At 40.9% G+C, this 14,310-nt stretch overlaps 1 protein-coding gene across 12 annotated transcripts in view; it reads right to left on the bottom strand.

Moving 5' to 3' along the window:
* LOC139760405 (uncharacterized oxidoreductase ZK1290.5-like) overlaps positions 1-14,310 on the bottom strand; it is a 120,014-nt gene that overhangs the window by 59,319 nt on the left and 46,385 nt on the right. For 11 of the 12 annotated variants that reach the window (XR_011715332.1, XM_071683567.1, XM_071683565.1 and 8 more), the window contains one exon: positions 10,997-11,167. The exons of the other annotated variant lie outside the window; for it this stretch is intronic. Coding sequence is in view for 10 of the 11 variants with exons in the window: in XM_071683567.1 (XP_071539668.1) it covers positions 10,997-11,167 (171 nt within the window). In the remaining variant the exon portion in view is untranslated. The remainder of the gene's footprint in view (positions 1-10,996; positions 11,168-14,310) is intronic. 12 annotated transcript variants of the gene reach the window in all.

Below are 14,310 nucleotides of genomic sequence, written 5' to 3'. Positions count from 1 at the left end.
TCACTTCACAAGCTCTCTCATCCACAACAGACTGCATACTTGCCCCTCTTTCCAAAACTCTTGCATTCACCTCCCTTTATCCCCTTTGCCTTTGTACAATGGCACTATGCATGCATTCTGCCAATCCTCAGGCAATTCACCATGAACCATACATACATTGAATATTCTCACCAACCAGTCAACAGTCACCCCCTTTTTAAATAAATTCCATTGCAATACCATCCAAACCCACCGCCTTGCTGGCTTTCATCTGCAAAGTGTTCACTACCTCTTCTCTGTTTACCAAACCATTCTCCCTGACCCTCTCACTTCGCACACCATCTCAACCAAAACACCCTATATCTGCCACACTATCATCAAACACATTCAACAAACCTTCAAAACACTCACTCCATCTCCTTCTCACCTCACCACTACTTGTTATTACCTCCCCATTTGCCCCCTTCACCGATGTTCCCATTTGTCCTCTTGTCTTACACACTTTATTTACCTCCTTCCAAAACATCTTTTTATCCTCCCTAAAATTTAACAATACTCTCTCACCCCAACTCTCATTTGCCCTCTTTTTTACCTCTTGCACCTCTCTCTGGTACTCCTGCCATTTTCTTTTATACTTCTCCCAGTCATTTGTGCTATTTCCCTGCAAAAATCATCCAAAAGCCTCTCTCTTCTCTTTCACTAACAATCTTACTTCTTCATCCCACCACTCACTACCCTTTCTAACCTACCCACCTTCCACTTTTCTGATGCCACAAGCATCTTTTGCACAAGCCATCACTGTTTCCCTAAATACATCCCATTCCTCCCCTCTCCCCTTACATCATTTGCTCTCACCTTTTTCCATTCTCCACTCAATCTCTCCTAATACTTCCTCACACAAGACTCCTTTCCAAGCTCTTACTCTCACCACTCTCTTCACCCCAACATTCTCTCTTCTTTTCTGAAAGTCTCTACAAATCTTCACCTTCGCCTCCACAAGATAATGATCAGACATCCCTGCAGTTGCCCCTCTCAGGACATTAACATCCAAAAGTCTCTCTTTCACATGCCTATCAATTAACATGTAGACCATTAATGCTCTCTGGCCATCCCTCCTACTTACATAAGTATACTTATGTATATCTCTCTTTTTACCACGTATTCCCAATCACCAGTCCTTTTTCAGCACAGAAATCTACAAGCTCTTCACCATTTCTATTTACAATACTGAACACCCAATGTACACCAATTATACCCTCACCTGCCACATTACTCACCTTTGCATTCAAATCACCCATCACTATAACCCGGTCTTGTGAATCAAGGCTGCTAACACACTAACTCAGCTGCTCCCAAAACACTTGCCTCTCATGATCTTTCTTCTCATGACCAGGTGCATGGGCACCAATAATTACCCATCTCTCTCCATCCACTTTCAGTTTTACCCATATCAATCTAGAGTTTACTTTCTTACACTCTATCACATACTCCCACAACTCCTGCTTCAGGAGTAGTGCTACTCCTTCTTTTGCTCTTGTCCTCTCCCAACCCCTGACTTTACTTCCAAGACATTCCCAAACCACTCTTCCCCTTTACCCTTATTATACTTATTTGCTGTCTCCCACATTAGTGAGGCAGCACGAGGAAACAGACAAAAGAATGGCCCAAACCACCCACTTACACATGTATATGCATAAATGCCCACACACGCACATATACATACCAATACATTTCAACGTATACATACATATACATACACAGACATATACATAGATACACTGAGTGTGAACGAATGTGGCCTTTGTTGTCTTTCACTACCTTACATGCGTATGGGGGGAGGGGGTGAAATTTTCATGTGTGGTGGGGTGGTGACGGGAATGCTTGGATATGTACATGTGTATATATGTATATGTCTGTGTATGTATATGTATGTATATACTGAAATGTATAGGTATGTATATGTGCATGTGTGGGCGTTTATGTATATACATATGTATGTGGGTGGGTTGGGCCATTCTTTCGTCTGTTTCCTTGCATTACCTCACTAATACAGGGGACAGTGACAAACTATAATAAAATAAATTTTTTTTTTTTTTTTTGCTTTGTCGCTGTCTCCCACATTTGCGAGGTAGTGCAAGGAAACAGACGAAAGAAATGGCCCAACCCACCCTCATACACAATGTACACACACACCCATGCCCACACACGCAAATATACATAACTATACATCTCAATGTACACATATATATACACACACAGACACATACATATATACCCATGCACACAATTCACACTGTCTGCCCCTATTCATTCCCATTGCCACCTCGCCACACATGGAATACCATCCCCCTCATGTGTGCGAGGTAGCACTAGGAAAAGACAACAAAGGCCCCATTCGTTCACACCCAAGTGTCCAGCTGTCATGCAATAATGCCCGAAACCACAGCTCCCTTTCCACATCCAGGCCACACACAACTTTCCATGGTTTACCCCAGACGCTTCACATGCCCTGATTCAATCCACTGACAGTACGTCAACCCCGGTATACCACATCGATCCAATTCACTCTATTCCTTGTCCGCCTTTCACCCTCCTGCATGTTCAGGCCCCGATCACACACAATCTTTTTCACTCCATCTTTCCACCTCCAATTTGGTCTCCCACTTCTCCTCGTTCCCTCCACCTCCAACACATATATCCTCTTGGTCAATCTTTCCTCACTCATTCTCTCCATGTGCCCAAACCATTTCAAAACACCCTCTTCTGCTCTCTCAACCACACTCTTTTTATTACCACACATCTCTCTTACCCTATTATTACTTACTCGATCAAACCACCTCACACCACATATTGTCCTCAAACATCTCATTTCCAGCACATCCATCCTCCTCTGCACGACTCTATCCATAGCCCACGCCTTGCAACCATATAACATTGTTAGAACCACTATCCCTTCAAACATACCCATTTTTGCTTTCTGAGATAATGTTCTCGACTTCCACACATTCTTCAACGCTCCCAGAATTTTCGCCCCCTCCCCCACCCTATGATTCACTTCCGCTTCCATGGTTCCATCCGCTGCCAAATCCACTCCCAGATATCTAAAACACTTCACTTCCTCCAGTTTTTCTCCATTCAAACTTACCTCCCAATTGACTTGACCCTCAACCCTACTGTACCTAATAACCTTGCTCTTAGTCACATTTACTCTCAACTTTCTTCTTTCACAAACTTTACCAAACTCTGTCACCAGCTTCTGCAGTTTCTCACATGAATCAGCCACCAGCGCTGTATCATCAGCGAACAACAACTTACTCACTTCCCAAGCTCTCTCATCCACAACAGACTTCATACTTGCCCCTCTTTCCAAAACTCTTGCATTTACCCCCCTAACAACCGCATCCATAAACAAATCAAACAACCATGGAGACATCACAAACCTATATTCACTGAGAACCAATCACTTTCCTCTCTTCCTATACGTACACATGCCTTACATCCTCGATGCAAACTTTTCACTGCCTCTAACAACTTGCCTCCCACACCATATATTCTTAATACCTTCCACAGAGCATCTCTATCAACTCTATCATATGCTTTCTCCAGATCCATAAATGCTACATACAAATCCATTTGCTTTTCTAAGTATTTCTTGCATACATTCTTCAAAGCAAACACCTGATCCACACATCCTCTACCACTTCTGAAACCACACTGCTCTTCCCCAATCTGATGCTCTGTACATGCCTTCACCCTCTCAATCAATACCCACCCATATAATTTACCAGGAATACTCAACAAACTTATAAATCTGTAATTTGAACACTCACTCTTATCCCCTTTGCCTTTTACAATGGCACTATGCAAGCATTCCGCCAATCCTCAGGCACCTCACCATGAATCATACATACATTGAATAATATTACCAACCAGTCAACAACACACTCACCTCCACTGCAATACCATCCAAACCCGCTGCCTTGCCGGCTTTCATCTTCCACAAAGCTTTTACTACCTGTTCTCTGTTTACCAAATCATTTTCCCTAACCCTCTCACTTTGCACACCACCTCGACCAAAACACCCTATATCTGTCACTCTATCATCAAACACATTCAACAAACCTTCAAAATACTCATTCCATCTCCTTCTCACATCACCACTACTTGTTATCACCTCCCCATTAGCCCCCTTCACTGAAGTTCCCATTAGTTCCCTTGTCTTACGCACTTTATTTACCTCCTTCCAAAACATCTTTTTATTCTCCCTTCTACGACACGTGAGGAATGCTGTCTCCCGCATTAGTGAGGTAGCGCAAGGAAACAGACAAAAGAATGGCCCAACCCACCCACATACACATGTATATACATACACATCCACACACACAAATATACATACCTATACATCTCAATGTATACATAATGCCACTGTACAAAGGCAAAGGGAATAAGAGTGAGTGCTCAAATTACAGAGGTATAAGTTTGTTGAGTATTCCTGGGAAATTATATGGGAGGGTATTGATTGAGAGGGTGAAGGCATGTACAGAACATCAGATTGGGGAAGAGCAGTGTGGTTTCAGAAGTGGTAGAGTATGTGTGGATCAGGTGTTTGCTTTGAAGAATGTATGTGAGAAATACTTAGAAAAGCAAATGGATTTGTATGTAGCATTTATGGATCTGGAGAAGGCATATGATAGAGATGCTCTGTGGAAGGTATTAAGAATATATGGTGTGGGAGGCAAGTTGTTAGAAGCAGTGAAAAATTTTTATCGAGGATGTAAGGCATGTGTACGTGTAGGAAGAGAGGAAAGTGATTGGTTCTCAGTGAATGTAGGTTTGCGGCATGGGTGTGTGATGTCTCCATGGTTGTTTAATTTGTTTATGGATGGGGTTGTTAGGGAGGTGAATGCAAGAGTTTTGGAAAGAGGGGCAAGTATGAAGTCTGTTGTGGATGAGAGAGCTTGGGAAGTGAGTCAGTTGTTGTTCACTGATGATACAGCACTGGTGGCTGATTCATGTGAGAAACTGCAGAAGCTGGTGACTGAGTTTGGTAAAGTGTGTGAGAGAAGAAAGTTGAGAGTAAATGTGACTAAGAGCAAGGTTATTAGGTACAGTAGGGTTGAGGGTCAAGTCAATTGGGAGGTAAGTTTGAATGAAGAAAAACTGGAGGAAGTGAAGTGTTTTATATATCTGGGAGTGGATTTGGCAGTGGATGGAACCATGGAAGCGGAAGTGAATCATAGGAAGGGGGAGGGGGCGAAAATTCTGGGAGCGTTGAAGAATGTGTGGAAGTCGAGAACATTATCTCGGAAAGCAAAAATGGGTATGTTTGAAGGGATAGTGGTTCCAACAATGTCATATGGTTGCAAGGCGTGGGCTATGGATAGAGTCGTGCAGAGGAGGGTGGATGTGCTGGAAATGAGATGTTTGAGGACAATATGTGGTGTGAGGTGGTTTGATCGAGTAAGTAATAATAGGGTAAGAGAGATGTGTGGTAATAAAAAGAGTGTGGTTGAGAGAGCAGAAGAGGGTGTTTTGAAATGGTTTGGTCACATGGAGAGAATGAGTGAGGAAAGATTGACCAAGAGGATATATGTGTCAGAGGTGGAGGGAACGAGAAGTGGGAGACCAAATTGGAGGTCGAAAGATGGAGTGAAAAAGATTTTGAGTGATAGGGGCCTGAACATGCAGGAGGGTGAAAGGCGTGCAAGGAATAGAGTGAATTGGAACGATGTGGTATACCGGGGTCGACGTGCTGTCAATGGATTGAACCAGGGCATGTGAAGCATCTGGGGTAAACCATGGAAATTTCTGTGGGGCCTGGATGTGGAAAGGGAGCTGTGGTTTCAGTGCATTATTACATGACAGCTAGAGACTGAGTGTGAACGAATGGGGCCTTTGTTGTCTTTTTCTAGCGCTACCTCGCACACATGAGGGGGGAGGGGGTTGTTATTTCATGTGTGGCGAGGTGGCGATGGGATTGAATAAAGGCAGACAGTATGAATTATGTACATGTGTATATATGTATATGTCTGTGTGTGTGTATATATATGTATACGTTGAGATGTATAGATATGTATATTTGCATGTGTGGACGTGTATGTATATACATGTGTATGTAGGTGGGTACACAAATTCATGTGTGTTCATCACTACCCCGTTATTTACTGCATCCATGGTAAATTCAGGCATTTCAGTGGGTCTGGAAGGAATGTTAAAATTACTTATAGGAGTAAAAGTCATAAGGCTATCAGTCTTGAAGTTAAATCAAAGATGCTGATGTGGTCAGAAACTCAAGGTTATGGCCAAGTCTGTGGGTCCCCCTTACTATATAAACTTTATATTTTCAGTGTCAGTGTATTAAATGTTGTCTGTTTTACCTGCAGTATGACAACACTTGTTGAATCAGATAATTTAGGAGTAATGTAGATAATTGTAGTGCCCCTCACATTCCCTCCCAGTGACCCTTGTCTTCCTCATGACTCTCCATTAGCACCTACTGACCTCATCACCATGTTTCAGTTCAGTTCCTTTTTCATTAAGTTTTCATAAAATACAGTTAAAAAAAAAAACTGTTCTAAGAAACTTCAACATTTTGGAATTTGACTTCTAATGGATCCTTTGGACTAAATTTGGGATCTAATTATAGAAATTTCATCAAAATCTTACTACACTGTAAATTTACTCCAGTAAGGTAAGAACCCAATGGACTGCATATGTGATGTAATGTAACAGTCCTTTAGTTCCCAACACTGGTTTAGGTAAGAGAACATGTGACAGCCTGTTGCACATCACATTGATGCGCTTTTCCTTATTTCATTAATATACAGAGTTCTCTCTTCACACATCCATTTAGTTGTAAAAAGATTTACAGTAGTTTAATTATGCAATACATTTTTTGTATCTTTACACTTACAAGGATAATTTAGGCAGAAATTTCAAGATGAAAGAATAACTAGCTTTGTCAATACTCACAAGTTGAAGATGAGCTCAGGCTTGTCAATATGCCTGTTCTCATGCAGTTATAGTGGTTTTAAAACAAAGGCCTGTCTTTTTGCATTATATCAAGGCAGATAAGAGTGCTATTAGTGCTGCACATACTAAGAGGTCCAGGCAACACCTAACAATAACTGAAGAGTGAATATAATTGAGTATCATGAGCGTGGGGAGAGTAGCTTGCACCTCATGCAGGGCCCCATTTCTGATCAGGTGATGATTCAGGTAATTCCAGAAACATTCCTGGGGTTACTTCCTTTTGATTCAGTGTAGTCTTTCTAATCCCTAAACTCGTCCAACCTCAACGTTTGTGCTGTCGGGTGGGGCTGGGATAGGTGAACATACAGACCACATCTTTATCACAGGACCAAGTTTATGATTAATATATAAATTTGTGAAGGCATGTGTACGTGTAGGAAGAGAGGAAAGTGATTGGTTCTCAGTGAATGTAGGTTTGCGGCAGGGGTGTGTGATGTCTCCATGGTTGTTTAATTTGTTTATGGATGGGGTTGTAAGGGAGGTAAATGCAAGAGTCCTGGAAAGAGGGGCAAGTATGAAGTCTGTTGGGGATGAGAGAGCTTGGGAAGTGAGTCAGTTGTTGTTCGCTGATGATACAGCGCTGGTGGCTGATTCATGTGAGAAACTGCAGAAGCTGGTGACTGAGTTTGGTAAAGTGTGTGGAAGAAGAAAGTTGAGAGTAAATGTGAATAAGAGCAAGGTTATTAGGTACAGTAGGGGTGAGGGTCAAGTCAATTGGGAGGTGAGTTTGAATGGAGAAAAACTGGAGGAAGTGAAGTGTTTTAGATATCTGGGAGTGGATCTGTCAGCGGATGGAACCATGGAAGCGGAAGTGGATCATAGGGTGGGGGAGGGGGCGAAAATTTTGGGAGCCTTGAAAAATGTGTGGAAGTCGAGAACATTATCTCGGAAAGCAAAAATGGGTATGTTTGAGGGAATAGTGGTTCCAACAATGTTGTATGGTTGCGAGGCGTGGGCTATGGATAGAGATGTGCGCAGGAGGATGGATGTGCTGGAAATGAGATGTTTGAGGACAATGTGTGGTGTGAGGTGGTTTGATCGAGTAAGTAACGTAAGGGTATGAGAGATGTGTGGAAATAAAAAGAGCGTGGTTGAGAGAGCAGAAGAGGGTGTTTTGAAATGGTTTGGGCACATGGAGAGAATGAGTGAGGAGAGATTGACCAAGAGGATATATGTGTCGGAGGTGGAGGGAACGAGGAGAAGAGGGAGACCAAATTGGAGGTGGAAAGATGGAGTGAAAATGATTTTGTGTGATCGGGGCCTGAACATGCAGGAGGGTGAAAGGAGGGCAAGAAATAGAGTGAATTGGAGTCGTGTGGTATACAGGGGTTGACGTGCTGTCAGTGGATTGAAGCAAGGCATGTGAAGCGTCTGGGGTAAACCATGGAAAGCTGTGTAGGTATGTATATTTGCGTGTGTGGACGTGTGTATGTACATGTGTATGGGGGGGGGTTGGGCCATTTCTTTCGTCTGTTTCCTTGCGCTACCTCGCAAACGCGGGAGACAGCGACAAAGTATAAAAAAAAAAAAAAAAAAAAAAAATAAATAAATTTGTGAATTTCTTGTATACCTAGGAGAAAATTTGGGATGTTACAGAATTCAATTTCTAATGGACCACCCTTCCCCCAAATTATTATAATCTGTTAGAAAAGGGCTGTATTGTATTGTCTGTATTACATTATAACAGTGTTACTGGTAGTAAGCTATTTTGTTTCAGATACACTGTAATATATTTATAAGTTACATTGGGAAGAATTTGGTCAGGTTCACAATGCTCTTATCAAACTGGGTTTCAATGATTCAGCTTACCAAGCATTTGAGTTTTGACAGGTGTCCCGGAAGTAAGGTAGCACGGAGAGACAAGCTGCCAATCAGGACTTAATCCTCAATGCTTTGACAGTTATTTTTCTCAGGAGAATATGAAACAGTAACATGGAGTTACAGGAGGGCTACAGTGGCCACTGAACACGTGATTGGAGTTTGGTTAAATAAGAGAAGGCATGTGATAGGAACTGACCTGTCACAAAGCACCTGGCCACATTAACTAGGAACTTGATACAGCAGTATTGTATATAACCCTGTGTGAGACATTTCTGCGTCATACTCTCTTGAGGAAGGCAACTTTCAAAATGCTGAGTATCAATACCAGATAAGCGACTTGAGGCTCACTGCTATCTTACAAACTATCTATTAGAATGAAAAACATTCAGGTGTCCAGAAATGTCTCCTGTTGCATTGTAAGTTGAGGCTTCCTCATCTGTATTCCATGAGCTCTTTGTGGACTAATTCTTTGACTATTTACATGTAATATATTTATATGGGAGGGTATTGATTGAGAGGGTGAAGGCATGTACAGAGCATCAGATTGGGGAAGAGCAGTGTGGTTTCAGAAGTGGTATAGGATGTGTGGATCAGGTGTTTGCTTTGAAGAATGTATGTGAGAAATACTTGGAAAAGCAAATTGATTTGTATGTAGCATTTATGGATCTGGAGAAGGCATATGATAGAGTTGATAGAGATGCTCTGTGGAAGGTATTAAGAATATATGGTGTGGGTGGCAAGTTGTTAGAAGCAGTGAAAAGTTTTTATCGAGGATGTAAGGCATGTGTGCGTGTAGGAAGAGAGGAAAGTGATTGGTTCTCAGTGAATGTAGGATTGCGGCAGGGGTGTGTGATGTCTCCATGGTTGTTTAATTTGTTTATGGATGGGGTTGTTAGGGAGGTGAATGCAAGAGTTTTGGAAAGAGGGGCAAGTATGAAGTCTGTTGTGGATGAAAGAGCTTGGGAAGTGAGTCAGTTGTTGTTCGCTGATGATACAGCGCTGGTGGCTGATTCATGTGAGAAACTGCAGAAGCTGGTGACTGAGTTTGGTGGAGTGTGTGAAAGAAGAAAGTTAAGAGTAAATGTGAATAAGAGCAAGGTTATTAGGTACAGTAGGGTTGAGGGTCAAGTCAATTGGGAGGTAAGTTTGAATGGAGAAAAACTGGAGGAAGTAAAGTGTTTTAGATATCTGGGAGTGGATCTGGCAGCGGATGGAACCATGGAAGCGGAAGTGGATCATAGGGTGGGGGAGGGGGCGAAAATCCTGGGAGCCTTGAAGAATGTGTGGAAGTCGAGAACATTATCTCGGAAAGCAAAAATGGGTATGTTTGAAGGAATAGTGGTTCCAACAATGTTGTATGGTTGCGAGGTGTAGGCTATGGATAGAGTTGTGCGCAGGAGGGTGGATGTGCTGGAAATGAGATGTTTGAGGACAACGTATGGTGTGAGGTGGTTTGATCGAGTAAGTAACGTAAGGGTAAGAGAGATGTGTGGAAATAAAAAGAGCGTGGTTGAGAGAGCAGAAGATGGTGTTTTGAAATGGTTTGGGCACATGGAGAGAATGAGTGAGGATAGATTGACCAAGAGGATATATGTGTCAGAGGTGGAGGGAACGAGGAGAAGTGGGAGACCAAATTGGAGGTGGAAAGATGGAGTGAAAAAGATTTTGTGTGATCGGGGCCTGAACATGCAGGAGGGTGAAAGAAGGGCAAGGAATAGAGTGAACTGGATAGATGTGGTATACCGGGGTTGACGTGCTGTCAGTGGATTGAATCAGGGCATGTGAAGCGTCTGGGGTAAACCATGGAAAGCTGTGTAGGTATGTATATTTGCGTGTGTGGACATGTATGTATATACATGTGTATGGGGGTGGGTTGGGCCATTTCTTTCATCTGTTTCCTTGTGCTACCTCGCAAACGCGGGAGACAGCGACAAAGCAAAAAAAAAAAAAAAAATATTTATATTCATCAAGAGTAAGGTTTTACCAAGCAGAAAAACTGCAGTCCTGTCCAAAGTTTTTTATGACTACCATTTAAGTTTTGAATGGTTTGTATTTCACACCAGAATATTGTACATCAGATCAATGCCAGAACCTTAACCCAGTTAATTCAAAAAAAAATTTTCTTTCTAAAAGTAACACTACCATGCCCTTTACTTTCCTCTACCTCAGAGTTTTCTTTGACCCTGTGCTCCTTAGTAGACTTTGGGATGCACACAACCCTCTTCTGAAGATTCCAACGAATGAGAACCTGGGCAGGGGATTTGTTGTGCATCTCCGCAATCTCTTGAATTTTTGGTTCATTAAGAATTTGTCCATTGCCTAGTGGACAGTAACCCTACAATACAAAATTGATAACCGTTTTGTATTACCTTAATAACATTCAAATATGAAACGACACAAAAACAACAGATTCTAAAGGCAGGGGGTGAGATAGTAAAGAAGATCTTTCAAGAAATATGTGTACCAGTCAGAGGGAAATTACTGTAACAGTGGCCTTGGTGAACGCAATGAATGTTTCATTGTGTAAAGGAGAATTATAATGAATAAATGTAAAAGATACAGATATATCAGCTTACTAATAAAAAAGTTGTGGAAAAAATATAGATAAATCAATAAATGATGAACAAGGATAAAATATAACAATTTGGTTGTATAAATCAAATTTCCACAAATTGCTATGTGTATTAATGTGTATGCTATGGAAGGAAAGCTACTATAAAATAAGTTCTTTTGAGAGCAACTATTTTTGAGAATATACTTTATCTTGAAAATACTGGAAAACTAAGTTATTAGTCTAAGGCTAAAGCTGAAGTATGGATGTCTATGGTTACGTATATATACTGAAAGGATGGCAAGAAGGACTTGGGCTTCTAAAGGGCTTTAATGCATAATTAAAGGGATTTAGAGAAAACTGTCACTGATGTTGATAAAATGTCAATGGTACAATAATAATACTTGTCAAGTTCAAAAAAAAAATCCAAACTTCTAAAAATTTTACTCCCAAACTGCAGTCAATGGCATTCAAGATAACCATCTGTTTGGATCATGAGCTTTCAAACTGACCAATGTTTACCATGCACTGTTGAAGAATACTGCACACCATTGTTCGTCTGATCTCAATGTGCGGTAATAAAGTTTCATTCTTTCCTCAGTTTTTCTTGTTATATTTTCATAAACTCTAACCTTTTAAAGGCATCAAAATAGCAGAGTATTAGTACAAGATGTAGTGTTACACATAGGAAGCGTATTTCAGTTCCCATTATGCAGAAAATGGAAATATTGCAGGAGAGAATACTGATAAGGGTGTTTTAGTGCATCACCTGACCAAGTCTTCTGGTGTCGGTAACACAACTATACATGAAATCAAGGGGCAGCATTAAAAGCTATTAAAATTCTACCCAGAGTTGGCCTAATAAAATCAATACCAATCATAAATCAGAGCATGAAGTTAGATCAGACATAGGCAGCAATAACCCCTTTATGCCTCCAGACAAAAATCTGTTGGGGCGGGAATGCTTCTAGACGTATGTATAAATTCTCATGCCCCACTTTCAAGGTCAATATTCATCTGTTCCTGGCATTATTTCACTCACTAGAAAGGGTGAACAGGCATGCAAAAAATGTACATATATTGGGCCTATATGACATGTGTTCAACTTTATTTCACGGCAGCTGGTATTACATCATTTGCCACAGTATATACCTAACCAGTCTCCCATGAACCAGCTAATCTTTTCCATCCATCTGACCCCCTTCCTTCCATGAAAATGAAAGGATCTTAACATTCCAAAAAGTTCTATTTGTCACACAACAGATTCGCCATAACTCTCCCAATGAAACATACAATACAGAGCATTTTCTTTATAAATGGACATGGAGAAGTTATGCTCATAGGAATAATTTTTTCCCCAGCAAATGTATTAAGTACATATGTGCCAGAATGTAAACACATGCTGAATAACTCTTTGCAGCATTCCCTAATACTGTTTTCAGCATTAATATTATTTCCCTGTTAGTTACTTTGTCAGTTTCTGTCAGCTAATTATGTATGATAGCATTTTAAGTGACTGAAAAATGACTTTCAACACTTTGTCAAAGCATCTGACAAAGTGAAATGCAGTTTTATTACAGAAAGTGGAAAAACAAAATATTAAGAGTTAACTATGAAAATGAGTCAGAGCTTTAAACTAACATAAAATTCAATGAGGTGGCATATGAAATTATGTTTTAAGAGGAGAAAGTTCTATCATGTGTACCAGAAAGGTATAAACTTAAAAACTGTTTGTAATAATAATTTCATACATCAACAGCAAAGTACAGAAAAATTATATCTATATTTTTTCATTTACTATACTTAATTGCTGTTTTCCACATCAGCGAGGTAGTGAAAGGGAAACAGATGAAGAATGGTCCATCCACTCATATACACATATATATACATAAATGCCCATACACACACATATATTAACATATACATATCAACATATACATACAGACATATACATATATACACATGTACATATTCATACTTCCTTGCCTTCATCAATTCCTGTCCCTACCCCGCCACACAGGAAAAAGCATCCCCCCATCCCATTCAGCAAGGTAGCACCAGGAATATATATATATATATATATTATTTATTCATTATACTTAATTGCCATCTCCCACATTAGCGAGGTAGTGCAAAGAAACAGACGAAAGAATGGCCCAACCCACACACATACACATGTACATACATAAACGCCCACATACGCACATAAACATACCCAAACATCTCAACGTATACATACATATACATACACAGACATATACATGTATACACATGTACGTATTCATACTTGCCGCCTTCATCTATTCCCATCGCCAACCCGCTACACATAAAATAGCAACACCCACACACACACACACACACTGCCACTGCCACCACAAGGTAGCGCTAGGAAAAGACAAAAAAGACCACATTCATTCACACTCAGTCTCTAGCTGTCATGTGTAATGCACTGAAACCACAGCCCTACAAAACTTTCCCAGGTTTACCTTAGACACTTCACATGCCCTGGTTCAATCCACCAACAGAAGGTCCACTCCGGTATACCACATCATTCCACTTTATTCCTTGCACATCTTTCACCTTCCTCCATGTTCAGGCCCCGATTGCTCAAAATCTTTTTCACTCCATCCTTCCACCTCCAATTTGGTCTCTCGCTTCTCCTCATTCCCTCTCCTTTTGACACATATATCCTCTTTGTCAATCTTTCCTCTCTCATTCTCTCCATGTGACCAAACCATTTCAACACACACTCTTCTGCTCTCTCAACCGCACTCTTTTTATTACCACACATCTCTATTACCATTTCATTACTTACTCGATCAAACCACCTCACACCACATACTGTCCTCAAACATTTCATTTCCAACACTTCCGCCCTCCTCCGCACAACCCTATCTATAGCCCATGCCTCACAACCATATAACATT

Source organism: Panulirus ornatus, chromosome 36, assembly GCF_036320965.1.
Source record: "Panulirus ornatus isolate Po-2019 chromosome 36, ASM3632096v1, whole genome shotgun sequence".
Classification (NCBI taxonomy): Eukaryota; Metazoa; Arthropoda; class Malacostraca; order Decapoda; family Palinuridae; genus Panulirus; species Panulirus ornatus.
Note: the sequence above shows the minus strand (reverse complement) of the source record. Positions and strands in the feature narration are given on the sequence as shown.